Source organism: Eucyclogobius newberryi, unplaced genomic scaffold (assembly GCF_026437365.1).
Source record: "Eucyclogobius newberryi isolate DKJ021-1_F unplaced genomic scaffold, fEucNew1.0.hap1 SCAF_302, whole genome shotgun sequence".
NCBI lineage: Eukaryota > Metazoa > Chordata > Actinopteri > Gobiiformes > Gobiidae > Eucyclogobius > Eucyclogobius newberryi.
Genome location: NW_027315949.1, coordinates 76,291 through 92,500, shown reverse-complemented (window position 1 = coordinate 92,500; position 16,210 = coordinate 76,291). Strand labels below are relative to the sequence as shown.

At 39.0% G+C, this 16,210-nt stretch overlaps 1 protein-coding gene across 1 annotated transcript in view; it reads right to left on the bottom strand.

Moving 5' to 3' along the window:
* Window positions 1–903: 903 nt before the first annotated feature.
* Window positions 904–16,210, bottom strand: part of LOC140374715 (contactin-3-like) — an 80,840-nt gene continuing 65,533 nt past the window's right edge. Inside the window, exons 14-17 of the mRNA XM_072461711.1 lie at window positions 13,868–13,985; window positions 4,559–4,717; window positions 1,337–1,486; window positions 904–992 (exon numbers count right to left, since the gene is read on the bottom strand). Coding sequence (XP_072317812.1) covers window positions 904–992; window positions 1,337–1,486; window positions 4,559–4,717; window positions 13,868–13,985 — 516 coding nt within the window. The remainder of the gene's footprint in view (window positions 993–1,336; window positions 1,487–4,558; window positions 4,718–13,867; window positions 13,986–16,210) is intronic.

Sequence of the window (16,210 nt, the reverse complement as noted above, 5' to 3'; positions counted from 1 at the left end):
ACTACTGGATCCTAACCCCATTGAGAGTCTTTGGGACGAGCTGGAGAAGCTTTGTGCAGTGGTCAATCTCTCCCATCATCAATACAAGATCTCGATGGAAAAACCTTTGACATGGCAGATATTGAAACTATGCCACAGCAAATGCTATACACTTTTTTCTTTTGGACAGGCAGTGTATTTAAACTGTTGCCAGTGACTTAAACTTATTCCTTGCTGTCACAAACCTTTTGGAACACATTTTTGGTCTCATCCACAGATGAAGCAGGGACGACCGCTATCGCACAACACAGCAGCGCATCCAGCTCTTTCTTCCAGGTTTGCGATTGAAACTAAACAATTTGATATAGATAACATATATCTTGATAAACAATTAAATTAATTCTGGACAGACTCAGCACGCCTGACTGGGCGACAGCTGCGCAGGAGGAAAGGCTGAAGAAACTCCCGCTCACTGTCGCACTCTTGATTCATTTATTAAAACGATGTTTGTTGATTTGTCGATTCATAATTAATAAATAATCAATTAATCCAGCAATTGTTGTTTCAATTAACTGTTTAGCTCGCAACAGGCCCTTGGGTTAGGGTTTTTACCAAATTTGATCAGATGAAGCTAAAGTGATGTGAGAGGACATCTTGACTTCCAGACAGAACAGGTTTTATATAAAAACTCAGCATTATATACATTTCCTTTGACATTTTGATTAATTCCTGCTTTGTCTGCACTATAAAATCTTTCTGCACTTGGCCAGCCCAGATAACTATCCGACAACTATTCGATGACTAAATTATTGACTACTCTGATTGTGTCTCAAATGCTGCTTTTACAATATACTCTATACAAGATATACTTTTTTTTTTTTTACAAGAAAAATGCTATAATGTGAGAAATCTTGAAAGTGCAACTTAAGACTGATCACTCACCTCCCAAGTAATGACCAATTCAGATCGACTCCCGCCTCCTCCGCCCACGTTGCCAGGCGCAGCGTCGGGAACTACACAAACGCATACAATTATGTACTAAATTTAGTCTACATATAATAGAGCGCAAAATCATACAACACAATATGCAGTATACGGCGAGAATTGTAGTTTATTCAAGACAAATGGTAAAGCAATGCCTCGGGATAAAGACTTATACATTTTAGATCTACTAGGATTAAAAGTTGAAAATAAATGAATACAGGGACTTCTATTTTCTATGTAGTTAAATTAAACCTGAGAGAGAAATCAAAATATTGCCAGTTGACACTTAAATTGTCAGGGTAAATATAGTTATTCATTTATTTCCAATATTGTGCCGCCCTAGTAACATATCAGGGCAAATCCCTTCACACACCTGCGTCTTCTGTCCTTGTTTTCACGGACACCGGACTGGGCTCGCCGACGCCCACGCTGTTCCTGGCCAGGACCCGAAACTCATACTCCACCCAGGCGTTCAGATCCACCACAGTAGCCGTCAATGTGTTCCCATCTATTACTTCAGGGACTGTGGAAAAACACAATAGAAAAGGTAAGACAATAATACCATTACAGCCAAATCTGTTTAGCCTATAGGATTTGGAGTTAACAGGCTTTACTCAGCCATGTGAGACCGGGCCAGGGTGTTATTGGTGAACTCACAGCTGGAGAGTGGATTGTAATCACATAAATGTCGTTTCTGATCAAGCAATATTATATGCACTTGGAGTTAAATGAAAGAAACCGGTTTGGGTGATGGATCATTCTGGGTAAAAGACGTTTTATATTGACCGAGATATAATTTTGCTGACGTAGGTTTATATGCATGCTGGTTCGACTCGCAGTAGTGCAGTTATAGGGGAAATGTTGAAAGCAAACATCACTTCAAATGCTACAATAGTTAACGAAATCATTTTTTCCTTTTGTGTTCACCCATTTTCAAGCTTTGGGCTGGCAATAATATAGTACTGTGGTTTGACTGTGGTGTAGCTTTACTGTATTTTTAACCATAGAGGCACCAGCTTTTGTAACTAACTATGCAGACTTATAGTACACTTTGAATTACCTCATTAGCAGCCAGAATATATCCAAAAGTTCTAAATGTATTGAAGTGAGTCATAGTAATTTACAGAACAAAAGTACTACTTGAACAGGTCATGATGCCATCTGTACCAGAGCTGAGTTGTACCTTTATCGCAGCCAATATTAGCAGACTGAGAGCAAAATGATGAGATTTTTAATTAACAAACGTTCAAAGTTTGTTATGGTGTGAGACTGAAGGTCACAGATTTTGGTCTAGACTAGCTACTTATAAAGGACATTCAGTCCCACACAAATGCTGCTTACATATTGAATGCTTCTAAAAGCTTCATATTAAAAGGAGACGTTTATACCAGATGCTTTTCATGATGTTATTGCAGTAGAGGAGTTTAAAACCTTCTGCAATTCAAGATATGATATAAAGTGAGCAGACCACTGACATAACTGACATAACTAAGGACATTTAGCAACGATTGTTTCTCTCACACTCACACGGCGACACCTCCTAAAGCAAAACAAAACGAAGAAACGCATGGAATGAATCCTGCAGGAGTTACATTACATTTTGAGGTTTTGGAGCAGATAAATAACAGTAATAGAATCACAATAACCCCGCTACTCGGGCCACGCCTTTCCCAACTCCTGGAAAGACAAATCAAGCTCAAAATCGGGCTGAATATCTAGTGCGCAGTCTGCCCCACCCCCTGAATATCTCCAGTTTTCAGACGGGCAAAGAATAATTGTTTTCTGATACCTGTGGCTAGAAGCTAAAATAAGCAGCCTAATTATTTTATTGTATTTTTCTTTTTACGACTATATAAATGATACTATATTGGCTCCCTCTCATTGTTCAAAACAATACAAATATACATCTTTTGCTCACTAGTCTAAAAATATGTAGGAAGGAAAGGCAATCAAAGTCTGTTAGATTACAATAATTATAGTGTGTACGTCTGCAGTTCAGCATATTAGTAGTAGTAATAACCAAGAAAACAAACTATTGCTATTGTCAAACTTATGAAAACTCGAGAGACATCCTAATAACTCCGTGTGGGTTTGTGCATGTATTAAACGCACATTCGATCCAGTTTTGATAGAAGACTATTGATTAAAGGCGCTTTTAAACAAACGCTCGGCACAAACATGAACACCAAAAGACAATACGTTCTCATTATACGGCCACACGCCGAAATGCTAAATCCATACACACATTTATGAATAGTATTTCTTCAGTGCATTAGGAACCAAAGAGCTACATGTCATTTCAGTAGCTTTCACTTAAGAGATTAAGCGGGGGTTTAAGTTTGAGTCAGTCTGAGGTACGGCGGTCAATACAGTGTCGTAAATGAGGTCATGTATAGGCCCGGCGCAGTCTGACCCCTGCGTCTCTGGGGTAAAAACCTGATTTTGACCCTATCCAAACGCCTCGCTCCTCGGCTGACCCCACACCCTGACCTGCAGATTTGAGAGGGGGAGAGGAGAAAGTGAAGAAATTTCCCAAAGGGCCTCTGAAAATCATATGAATAAAATCACATGACACCGCCGAGCACCTTTGTGCACCAGGACAGTGATACTTTGAACTCTCACATGTCGGCTACGGATGCTTGGTATTCTACATCCTAAACTTTTCATTAGGGCTGTGGCCATCTAAATAAATGACTGCTCATGCTCTGTGCTCTGACTAAGAGTAAGAACTAACATGTATTCATATCTTATTATTTTAAGGCCACCTCCGGCGCTTTGACAACATCTTTCAAATGAAATGTTGAGCCAAAGCATTGATGTTGTGTCAGGGCATTCAGGTGAAAAACACCTCCAACACATCCAAATGATTCTCAACGGGGACAAATTAAGCGACTTTCCAATCTTGCACTTTTAAAGCACTTGAGTTAAGTCTCCACACACTCAAGTTGGTTTACAATGAGTCAGTGAAAGTCAATAAACTGTCAGAATCAAAGAAAAGAAGCGAGGTGGGTAGAACGATGTTATGTCAAAAAAATCACTAAAGTATGAGGAAAAACGTATTAGAAAAATTATTAAATTATTGTAATTGAAAGGATAAAACAATAAAAAAAGGACACAAAAATTTGAGAAACGGTATCCTATCTGAAGGAGTGGTGAAAGACACAAATGTTCAAATCATTTTATGTCTTCACTTGCAGACTAACTCACAGTGTGAAGAGGTGTCACAGCTTTTCCTCAAAAAAGAAAAGAGTACCGTGACACTCTGGAATATATATATATAAGTGTCATAAAAATACTCCCGGAAGTACAATTTGATCAAAAAGTTGCTCAATAAAAGTACGCATCATTGTAAATTTAACTCTTTCAGGTCAATTGGGGCACAGAGAACAAAAACAAAAGTAGAAATAATGATCAAAATGGCTATAGTTTTAAATCAGGGTCACAGAGGCATCCAACTCAGCATCTCGTCACATGCTCTGCAGTCTGTCAATTTGGTATCGACTGCGGGAGCTTAAAATCAGAGGACGAACTGTGAACGTAGTGGCTTACCGCGCACAAAAGAACACTAATACTGCGGTGTAAAGGTGGCGCCTACCTGTGTTGACCCTCTGCCAGCCCACGGTGAAGGGGGTCCGGGTCTGGATGAGGTAGCGGCTGATGGGGCTGCCGTTGTCTCTGCCGGGACTCCACGCCAGCTGGGCCGTGCTGTCTGTCACCTCCTCCACTGTCACCACCACTGGAGGGCTGGGAGGGCCTGGGCGGCGCACATGTCCCGAGCAGACGCGCAGAGGGGACGAAGGAGGACGTGAGGAAACAGTTCAGTCAGTTCAAGCGCTCAAACAAACAAAGCACGTATTCAAACGAGAGCAGAAATGTATTGTTTATAGTCGAGGGTGTTGAGATTGTTATTTTATCATTTTGGTCATTTTGGTGTTATTTTGTTGTGTGTTAATTGTCTCAAATGCTTGATCACAAGAGAATAATTGTATTTATTTACTTCAATAAGTATGCTGCAAAGTGAGTTATGAGGTGCATAAATAGCCATTATTTGAAATTAGAGGTGGGCAATATCTTGAAATTTAGATAATATCATGGAGTAATCAGAACAAAATAGAGTATGATAATGAAGAAGAAAAAAACACAAGCAAACATCACTTAAACACAAATACAAAAACAATCATCACTCTGTCACTGCATCCAACAGATCGGTGTGTGGATGCAAAACAACTTCCTAAGTCGTTGTCTTTGGCCGACAAACAAAGAGAAAGTGTTAGCGTCACCTCCAGAGTCTCGCTCTAAAACTTACAAATCAAGATAGAAATCTGGAGGTAATAATGGACTCAGACTGGCATTTTAATCAATAAAATCAATAACATCAGTAGCTTTTTACCATCTAAAAAACATTGCCAAAATCAAAAATATAGTGTCCAAACCAGTCTTGGAGAGACTTATCCATGCGTTTGTCTCCAGTAGATTAGACCGTAACGGCCGCTCACTGGCCTCTCCTAACGAGGCTGCAGTACATCCAGAACGCTGCTGCTGGGGTCCTGACTAGAACCAGGAAGTATGATCACATTAGTCCTGTTCTCAGGTCTCTGCACTGGCTCCTGTGGCTCAGAGAAGAGACTTTAAAGCAGCTGGGCTTGTGTACAAGTCTCTCCATGGCCTAGCACCAAAGTACATCTTGGATATGTTAGTGCCATATGAACCATCTCGGACTCTGAGGGCCTCAGGGACCGGCCTCCTGCTGGTGCCAGAGTCAGGACAAAACATGGGGAATCTGCGTTTCAGTTTTATGCAGTTAAAATCTGGAACAGTCTTCCTGAAGATGTGAGACAGGCTTCTACTCTGACAATGTTCAAATCTAAGCTAAAAACAGGTTTGTTTGGCTGTGCATATGACTCTTCTCTTTTATAATTTAAAGGGTTTTGTTTGATTTCTGTCATGTCTATGATTTTCTGTTGTGTGAAGCACTTTAAATGACCTTGTGTACGAATTGTGCTCTAAAAATGAATTTTCCTTGCCTAAACATTTTTGACATATCCTCTGACTATTGTTATTGGGTCAATACCACTCACCCCTAATTACAATAAATGTATTATTAAGGTAAGAATACAATCCTTGTTAATATCCAGAGACAGCACAAGCAATCATTCAGTGCCAGATTATTTGCTAGTTGATATTGAGAATTGAGACTAATTTCTAAAATGTCTTGGTCATTATTTCGACCATAAAGTGCAGGATTGTTCAAAGCAATAGCTGTATAGCAAGTCTTGTCCCCGGTTAGCAGAATCAGAAAAGGTTTATTGCCATTGTCATTGAAAACAGTTCGCAAACATAGGAACTTGTCTCGGCATTAGGTGCAACACAAAACAATGAATAATAAAATAATAATATAGCGATGTCTATAGAGTAAAAGTATATGCATGATTTACGTACAAAAACAGACAAAACTAAATGCACCGAAACACCAGATTATCCGTCTGCAGCGCCATCTAGAAGTCATGCTTTCCCATTTATAATATATTCTACACAATACTATGCATTATGTATCAAACCAGGACCTATCACCATGGAAACCTCATTAAAATGGCCCCAACTGATTTAATTCACCAACATTTAGCTATGGTACAGTTTCTTTGTACCTCAATGTCAAAATATAATTTAAAAATAAATAAATAAATGAATATATTATATATTATATATCGGCTTGAGCAGATCTCAGGAAAAACATCAGAAAAGTCATCAAAAGTGCAGGAACAGCAAAGATACTGAAGAACCCTCAAGCTCCCAGGGGCCTCTGGTAGAGGACCCGAGCTGGGTGCAATGAGAGAATATTAAGCTAAAAAATAAATACAAAATATTGATATCACAAGAGGTTTGTTTTGGTCTAGTTTAAAAGTGTAAGATACTTTTAATTGAATGTGGTCAATGAAGTGTTACATAGACCCAGCATAAGCATATTTTTAGCACTACCGCATATTCATTTGAAAAACTCCAGTGCCTCTAGAGATACCGGGTATATCTGTGAGACTTTAGATGGGAAACAGTTAAAAATATTTCATTTGGGAGGCAGATATTCATTAAGAATGAACAGGAAATTCAAGGTTTATTCTCCAAAATGCAGCAGAAATGCTCTTCTCACCCAGCACTAACTGATCAATGCAACCAGCCAGTGAGCGGGGACTCAACTTAAAAGGTAAAAGATGAAATAGCCCCGAAGAAGTCATTATTTGAATAAATCATCTTGATTTAACGTCCAATTAAGCTTTGTGATGTTTCACTTTGGCCTCATTGACAGTTTCCTAGTATATTGAATGCGTCGGACACTGAAGAGAGATGAGGCAAAATGCACCTTAGGCAATCTATAAACACAATGATATTCAAATGATTTAGATTCTATGTGTATTTTTAACAGCTGTATTGTGTTATTTATGTATGCGTCTTCCTATGCATGAGTTCTGATGATGCACAACTTTGGCCTGGCGTTTCGTTTACACTGCTGTTTCGCACACATGACCTCAGCGCCCCGGCTTCAGTGATATTGATCTATGTAAAACTCATTACCAGCTCTTGATACAAAACCCCTTTAATACACTGGCCTCATTAATACATATAAACGCAGCATACAATCAAGAATCAATGCCTTATCCTCTTAATTATATTTCATTGGCCGGGGCCTCAAGGTGCTGTCAGCATCTACAGGGGCCCAGATAATCCACTATTAATACAGGCAGAGCGTCTGGGCTTCTGATAAATCATTAGAGAGGTGTGTTATGAACACCTAAAATATAACAGTTTGATCATTAACCAGGCACGAAAATATCCCTATTCAATATCATTTACAGAGATAATGGTTATGAGTAAATCTATTCTAAAGATGAACTATTCTATCCGAACACACTATCTTAAAAACAGAAATAATAATAGAACTTACAATATAAGCAACTAATCTAAAATAAAATAGATAAAAAAGACTAGAATATTGAAATTTTGCTATTTCAACATGAAACATGTATGTTAATGTTATAAAATATGTAAAACATGTTTTCTAATTAAAACATTGTACATATTCCAGATAAAAGGCTGCAGTGTGTGTTTTAAGTGTTTCCCTTTAGGCACATTATGCAATAGAAGAGTTACTGCAGTGAATGCTAATAAAGCAGCCATAGCAGTGACCTTCTCATATCCAGGACCACCCTGTGGAGGGTTTGAGACAAGTGGCTTCAAAAACATTTGTGTTGGCTGATGTTGTAAACAGAAGAAAGCCCACACGATCACTCAACAGCCTTTGTCTCACAAACAATTACCACTGACCTTCAGAGCTGAGACAAGTGGATAAACAACTGGGACAGAGACGTGCCATATTAGACGGCCGAATTAACTATCGTTATAATGGAGCTATTGACAGATCATTTTACTCAAATCAAGGACATTATACAGAGGTAAAATTAGACCACTGAATGCTCTGCTCAAATGAAGGTATACATATAGAAACACAATGACTATGTGTAGAAGAACACACCAAACATGTTACCTGAGTAAAGTAAAATAGTAAGTAAAATGTACAGCTTATGTAGAGAGAGAATATGTCATTATCTTTTTATTTTTATTTATTCACTGCCACAACTTAAACTTCTGCTTTACCATCGACAATTAAATATCAAAGCCAATATTTAACAAAATAGCTCATAACTGAGAATGGTGGAAGATATTTAAAATTAAAATTAGTTCAATATTAAAATGAAATAAAATAAATTATTTAAAATGTATCTAGTTACCCATAAGCCTGCAGCTGGATACGTACAACACATGCATCAGTATCATTGTCAAATGAGACGTCCATTATTCATGGTGTTGTCTTTACATTAAACTTTCATTGTTGTGCACATGTGCAGAGGAAGCAGAGACTTTCAAAGATTTCTTCTGAGTTCTGCTCCCGCTGCCAATAAGAAAATGTGCCTTTGCCGACGAAGCTGCAATAAACAAAGCAGAGACTCATTTAATCTGGAAACTAATTCAGCTGCTGGTCATTTGATTTCCACTTAATCTTCAATTTCAGACTTTTTAATGGCTGCAGTGGTGTGGGCCTGTTAAATATGGACCTATTGACAAGATAGAGCATTAAATAAAATGTTTATGCTTTTCTGTTAAAAAAGTAATCACCTAAAACTATATTTGGTCCGTCAATGTAGTGCCTATACGTATATCTTTGACATTAAATGAGTCTTCACTTTGTCTCAGCCACAGTTACTTTTCCTTCATTACATGTGGTAAATGATGTTTTTTTCCTTCTGATTAAGCTATGATAACATTTTGTAAGACAAGCATGCAGTTGAATGAACAAATACATAAATAAATACATACATAAATAAATAAATATCCCTAGTGTTCACATGGTGGACAATTATTCATTTGAACATCTATGTGTTGAACACACACTGAATTTTATTAGCTCTTTTTTCAATTAAATTATATTTCAATATATAATTCAGCGATTTATTTGCTAATTTGATTCATTGTTTGAACAATGCATAAATTATTTATTATTTTAGATATAAAAAACATCTTAAATGACGGGAACATCTCTTTGTAGCATTAAGCTAAACATTTTATCTAGAAAATGCAATCACACATACATCAGTGGTTTCTTTTCATCAATACAGCATACTACTACAGCATATCTTTCAAACAAAGGAATGAATTGTATTATACCAACTATGTAAGTTTGTTTTCACCTGCTCATACATAACACATACATATTTGCACTAATGGGGTAATCATGGTGGAGAAGCTGGAGTCACAGATGTATTCTGAGGAGCATCATCAGTGGAACGTGCCCTACAGTCCTGTCATAGCAGAAGGTTAATGGGAGTTTTCACCATGTTGCCTGCGGTGAAAAAAACTCTTTGATCTAAATGTGGCCCCACTGTCATCTTGTCAGACCTTTGTGCTTGTGATCATTGTGTGTGTATTGGCTACAGTTTCTGGTTTTCCTATCGAACGCCTCAACATTGGACGTGCTTCGATCCCGGGAACAAGACATCGTGACAGCTGCCGTGATCAGGAAGTGTAAATAATGCACAGTCGGCGTCACACGCTGCCAGTTTCTTTGCTGTTCATAACAGGCAGATTCCATTTATTTATGTCTAGTTTAATATTTTTTACCATATATTCATAGAAATCATAATATTACAATGATATTGGCATTGACTTACATAGCACTTGGTGGGTGCAGTTTATTAAGGGCACAACATCAGTATAATGTGCTGATATTTGATCATCAACTTTAATGAAAAGAAATGCACTAGTAAAATACAAGTTGAATAAAAATCAAATGTTGCCCTCTTTATTAAAAGAGTAAAAATCTGGTTTAGTTTTGAATTAGTCCTTGTATTTTAGTTTTTTAGATCTGATTGAGCATCATACTGTATAGTATACTGTGTGTGCTAAGAAGACATATTGTGTTCTTCCCCCAGCACTCTTTGATCTAAAGCATAAGCAGATCATCAATTTACACTTTGTTCATTGCAAACCACAATATTGATCTAAAATGGCTTAATAATAGAAACAGGTTCATTGACTTCCTGTTAGAAGCTGCAGAACTGATCTGCCCCGCCTTTTCAGGGGGGATTTCCCTTTAGAAAGCAGCGGATTTTAATTCATGAGTTTTTGTCTCTTGAAAAATGGGCTCGGTGACATGTTGTAACCCGACATGCATCATCATAAGCCGGGTGTCCACTACACGATTTGGGCTGTCTGCAATGAAAGATTTCTGATCTTGAGGCGTGGCTAAAAACTGGTGGTCGTGAGACAGGGATCGAGATTAAATTTAGAAGCTGCGAGTGTGTCTGATATTTTGGAAACTTGGATCTTCAATCTTTGTCAAACATGTGAACAGTAACAGAAAACATGAGCGCAGCTAGAAATAACAGCAAAAAAGCTCCACTACCCTGGTTTAGTCCTGGTTTAGTCCTGGTTTAGTCCTGGTTTAGTCCTGGTTTAGTCCTGGTTTAGTCCTGGTCTAGTCCTGGTCTAGTCCTGGTTTAGTCCTGGTCTAGTCCTGGTCTAGTCCAGATTAGTCCTAATGTTGATGTGGTGACTGTGCGAGTGTGAACACGGGGTGAAAACAGTCATTTTCGGAGCACCCAATCCTCAAATCCCGGACAATACAGGATAACTCAAACATGCATGAATAAATCAAAGTATACTAGACAGTTGGTCCTCAGCCGGTTTCAAAGTGGTGCTTATTGTTAGCATTTGCCAACAATACACTCAACACGCCAAGCATCACAGCCTCACCAGATAGAGATATGGATCCAACCTTTTCAAACGCTGACAATCAAATCATCCCTCACCCCGCATGACATTTAATGCATTTGCACAGTGTCAATTATGAGGCGCATTGATCAAAACTCAAGCCGACTCGCCTCTGCTAAGCTACACGGAGCGAGCGGCAACAGAAAGGGAACGTTGTAGTATTTTGTTCTGCTTGGTGTAGTGTAGCTCTCGACAATTGTTTGTGTCTCTGGAGCTTTGCATACTGCATGAGTGAGCCCCGACAGGTAACTAAACAGTCCGCTCGCAGCTACACGGCACATCACTGAGCATTAAACATTAAAAGGAGGCCAGGATCCAACAATAAGCAGGGATCTAGTCAGCCGTGTGACGAGTGTTCAGTGGGTGTGCTGCCAAAAATCATAGGAGATGGCACTTTACACTGTTGCTACACGACATTTCCACAGTGAGTCAGGTTTTAAAAATACAAACTTTCTATGCAATTGTGTAAACATGAGAAAAGAGTACAGGCGTGTCATTAGTTATGTGAAAAAGTGATCATTCCAATAGTTCAATTGAAGTGAACTGCAAACGTTGGATTTGTCTGGATCAATGAAGACAAAGTAAAAAACACTTGAAACATAATTTGTGTTGTAAACTCAATGTAGCAGTGTTTCATTTATATCAGACATTGCCGTCGGGACCGGGTTCAAAACTTTACCAGAACAAACACATAAAGGTTTTCAGAAATGCAAAAATACAACGTAATGGCCCATCTCACACTATTTTAATCCATATAAAGGGTGTATTATTTCTCGTAGCATGTTTTTGTGCATGTGTCACACTGGGATGTTCATGCAGAGCACATGATTATAACATTAAATATTTATGTGGTATCAAATTGGTATCGTGCCTTTGCTTGGTATTGAAATTCAGATTGAAATGTCAGTATTTTGTATTCACTAAACTAGATCATAAAAAGGATTTCTCCTTTGCTTAGTTGGACCCTCAATTGGACACAAGCTGAAGACAGACTGAGAAATGGTGAACACTCTATGCCAACAGCCTTTTCGACCACCAACAATTCATGTATAGGGCTGCGCAATATGTTGCAATCAAATTAAAATCACAAGAAGATAAATAATAATCACAGAGGTTGCAATTTTTTGGGGAATAGAATGTCAACTACAAGAAAAATCTTAAATATCCTGACTATTTGGGGAAATGAGTTTAGCTGTTAGCATAGTTCAGGCTTCTCACTAATATTACTGCCCATGAACATGTTTACAATGTGCACAGAAACAACTGTGGACCACAATATGACTATAGTCTTCCTAATATCATAGTAGACAGAACATTCCCATACCTCCAAACTGTAAAAGACCAAAAAAGATGAGTTGTAAGTATAAATGGTGCCTCCAAATTGCCTGGCGAATGAAAGTATTCACAGTATCGCTATTGATCATCCCAACAACTATCCAAGCCGAGGTTCCAAGGTTACAATTGGGTAACGATTGGTTAGCGCTGCATCACTAAGAACATGTCTGTGCTGTCCGCCCATGTGACTGCTAATAGTCATTACTACTACTCTGCTAGCCAAGTCAGCCAATCTAATTCCATTTCTAATCTAGTGTATATAATGAAGGATTGGACTGTGTGAGAGAGGCGGAACGAATATATACATGTGATTTGCTAGTAATGTATTTTTCTACAATATGTTATCACTAACATCAGATACATACAGTTTAGGGCTGCAATAATGAATCAACTCATCTTGACTAGTTGACAATATAAAATGTTTTTCGATAGTCTTATTGTTATCTGGACTATACAGACTCTAAAACACACCCAAAAACACCTTTTTATTAAACCAAAATGTCAAAAAAGAAGAACGGAAATATTTGACATATTTCAACTATTATTTCAATCAAGCAAACTTTAATTATAAAGCGCTTTCCACTAATAAAATGTGCTTTACAGTGCATTAAAACAATCCCATAAATAATTAGCTTACACAAAATTTCCATTTCATAGGTTGCAGCATTGTGTTACAGACGCTATTTTGAGGACCATTCCAAACATATAATATCCAGTTCTAAACAGTTTATTGATACATCCACAGTACACAGAAACCCATGGATAAGGCATAAAGCCAGATGTGTCTTGCTGTTTCTCAACAAAAGCAAACAAACATGATTATGTGAATAAATACGTGCCGCCGCAGCAGCTGACGCTTTTGTCCACTCCTCCATTTGCTTCATCCTCAAGTGATGGATACAATGAAAAAGACAAGCCCTCCTTCAAAACTAACAATACATAAGTATGCCTGACAACTAAACTGCACACTGTGATGCGACGGCGTCCAGAAAACAGACGGTGGGAAAAAACATGCGACAGCTCACTACAATTACATCCCAGCTTAAATACCAATAGAGCCGTAGGCGCAGACAGATGTAATTTTGCTGCTGAAAGGGTGCATTTTCTTGTTTGGCACATAAGCGATACATCAATTTCTCCGACGCTAGCGACGAGAGAGCTCATGCTTGCTATAGTTACCGCTGCAGGAACCTTAAAACCCTGCACAGCCTGCATTTAATTAGCCCGAGCGTAGGGAGGCTTCTCTTACCTTTCACGATCAATACGGCCACAGATGACAGGCTCTCCACATCGGTGTCCACTACGCAGATATATTTGCCTGCATGGTAAAGCTGAATGTTCCTAATCATCAGATCTCCTGCTGTTCTCTGCCAAAGAAAAGATGGAAACTGTTATCTAGCATGAAAGATGACAGACCTGGTAACAGCAAATTAAAGAATAAAGTCGGGCAAACCTTTTAGAGAATAAAGAACAAACAGTGGGCATGAACGGTAATAATAACTGCAATAATAAATGAACAAAAAGTGGTGTTTTCAGCTAAAAAACATGTAAGTCAGATGCCCTGGATTGAAAAGGATCAGGGCAAGAAATAAATAGCAAATTCATTTTTTATGTCAAAAGCGCCCCAAAGTGTTATACTGGTTTTTCAATAAAGGTGGTCAAACGTGCCCTCCAAATCTGCTGTGTAAGTAACTGCGCAAACACGGCTTTTATTGGAGAGGCATGAGCTATATCTAGAGTCACATCACGATAGACAGCCATAAGCAGCAAAATGGTGAATTAGTGGTGAAATGGTTCTCCAGAGTTGGCAGGGGGAAGAGGGCACCAGCGCCAGCGTAGTTTAATTATGGAAATTAATTCCTTGAAGCAGCAGAAGTTAAGTTGATAATCTCTTTGGACTGGGGACATTTCATACACAGAGGAAATGAGGGAAAGCGGGATCACAAAGCGGACGAGACCAGATTTAAGGAGACAAATGTCACAACCGCTGACAGACAGTGAGAGTCAAAAACCTCACCAATAAGTACGAATACGTATTAAATAACGCCCTTTTGCTCCTCTTCCGATACATCTGTCAAAAATGGATTTTCTGACAAATCATCACATGGCCCCCATAAGACATGAGGATTGACAGATGTGATTGGCAGCTCGTTCGCCTGCGTCTGGTGCTATCGCTTCATAGATTCCTTTAGACAAGAGGAATTATTACAGTGAAGACAAGAAGACTGAATTACACGCTACGAGCAGGATGTTTGCCAGGACAAAACCGACATGAACTCATTCTAACACATTCCTGATGCAATGTTAAGCTGTCTGATTATCAAACATGATATCTCAAAAACATATCATTTTTGCTCGATATAGCCCACATTCAATTGGCACGCTCGTATTTTTCGGTTCGCCGCATCCAACCAGACTTGCAGGAATTTGGCAGTGACGCGGGTGAAGTTCCTTGCCCAAGGACACATCGACGGTGCAGTGTTTGGGCAACGTTCCCGTCCCCCAGGTTCGGCGAGCGACCGGTTCACCCGTCCAGCTACTCTAGTTCTTCGATACTGAATATATTTGCGCGGTAATTTTCGCTTTCTGAACAACACGGCGATTCAACACGAAGAACACAGACTTCACGCACCCTGAACTTTTCAAATCTGTAAAAATCTTGTTTCTACATAAAACCAGCCAGCTTGACCGATTTCAAATTCATATGTTTAGCATCTCAGCCCCACCGTCCATTATTTCTGCTGTATATGGCCCGTCTTATCTTTTGTGAGTGAGGAGGAAGTCCATAAAAGCAGGCGAATAGGTAATCTCTGAGGTGTGAGGGTGCAGTGGAGGTGTTCCTTCATTCTAGAGCAGACTCTGTCATGCTTTCATTCCCTGTAAAATAAAAAGACACCTCAAATGATGTGCCTCCCCGTCCGTTATGAGCGCCGGAGCAGCAGACGATGTCAAAGTGGGACTTCGAAATAATTCAGGACCAGTCAAACGATTACTACAGTGGGATGAGTGTCAGTAATTCACAAAGAGATGAAGCCCTGCCAGAATGACTAATGGGCGGAGGTTGTCAAGTTGTGGTGGTGCTGGATGATTTGCTACTGGTATTTGCGACTGCAGCACTGAAAACACTCAAGTTACAACAAGCTAACACCATTTGGTATTTGTTGATGTAGCTATATCTTTTTGGGCTTTTGTTTGGTTCCTGTCGTCACCACCTCTGTGTTGTGGGTTCGTTCCCGAGCTTCACCCATTTGCCAAATGTCTCAACCCGCCCCATTTCACGCTTCATCTGTCCCGTCCTATAAAGCCTTTGGGCGAGGAAATCTCCCTCACAAGCCTGGACCTATACGTGTAAGAAACAAGACTTTTTATTGGGATATGTAGTGTAGAAAAACAGTTTGAAACATTTTTAATAGTACTTGAGAAACACTGACCCAGAGGTTTCTTTTATTTCTGTTGTGTATTTTGACATTACACACCATGTTTTCATTCACGGAGCACAATAAGCAAGCTTTGTGTGGATGAGTGATTTAATAGGATCATTTTTTACAAAGAGTCTCACATCCCGGGAGCCTATTATTTCTCCAGGAGCAGT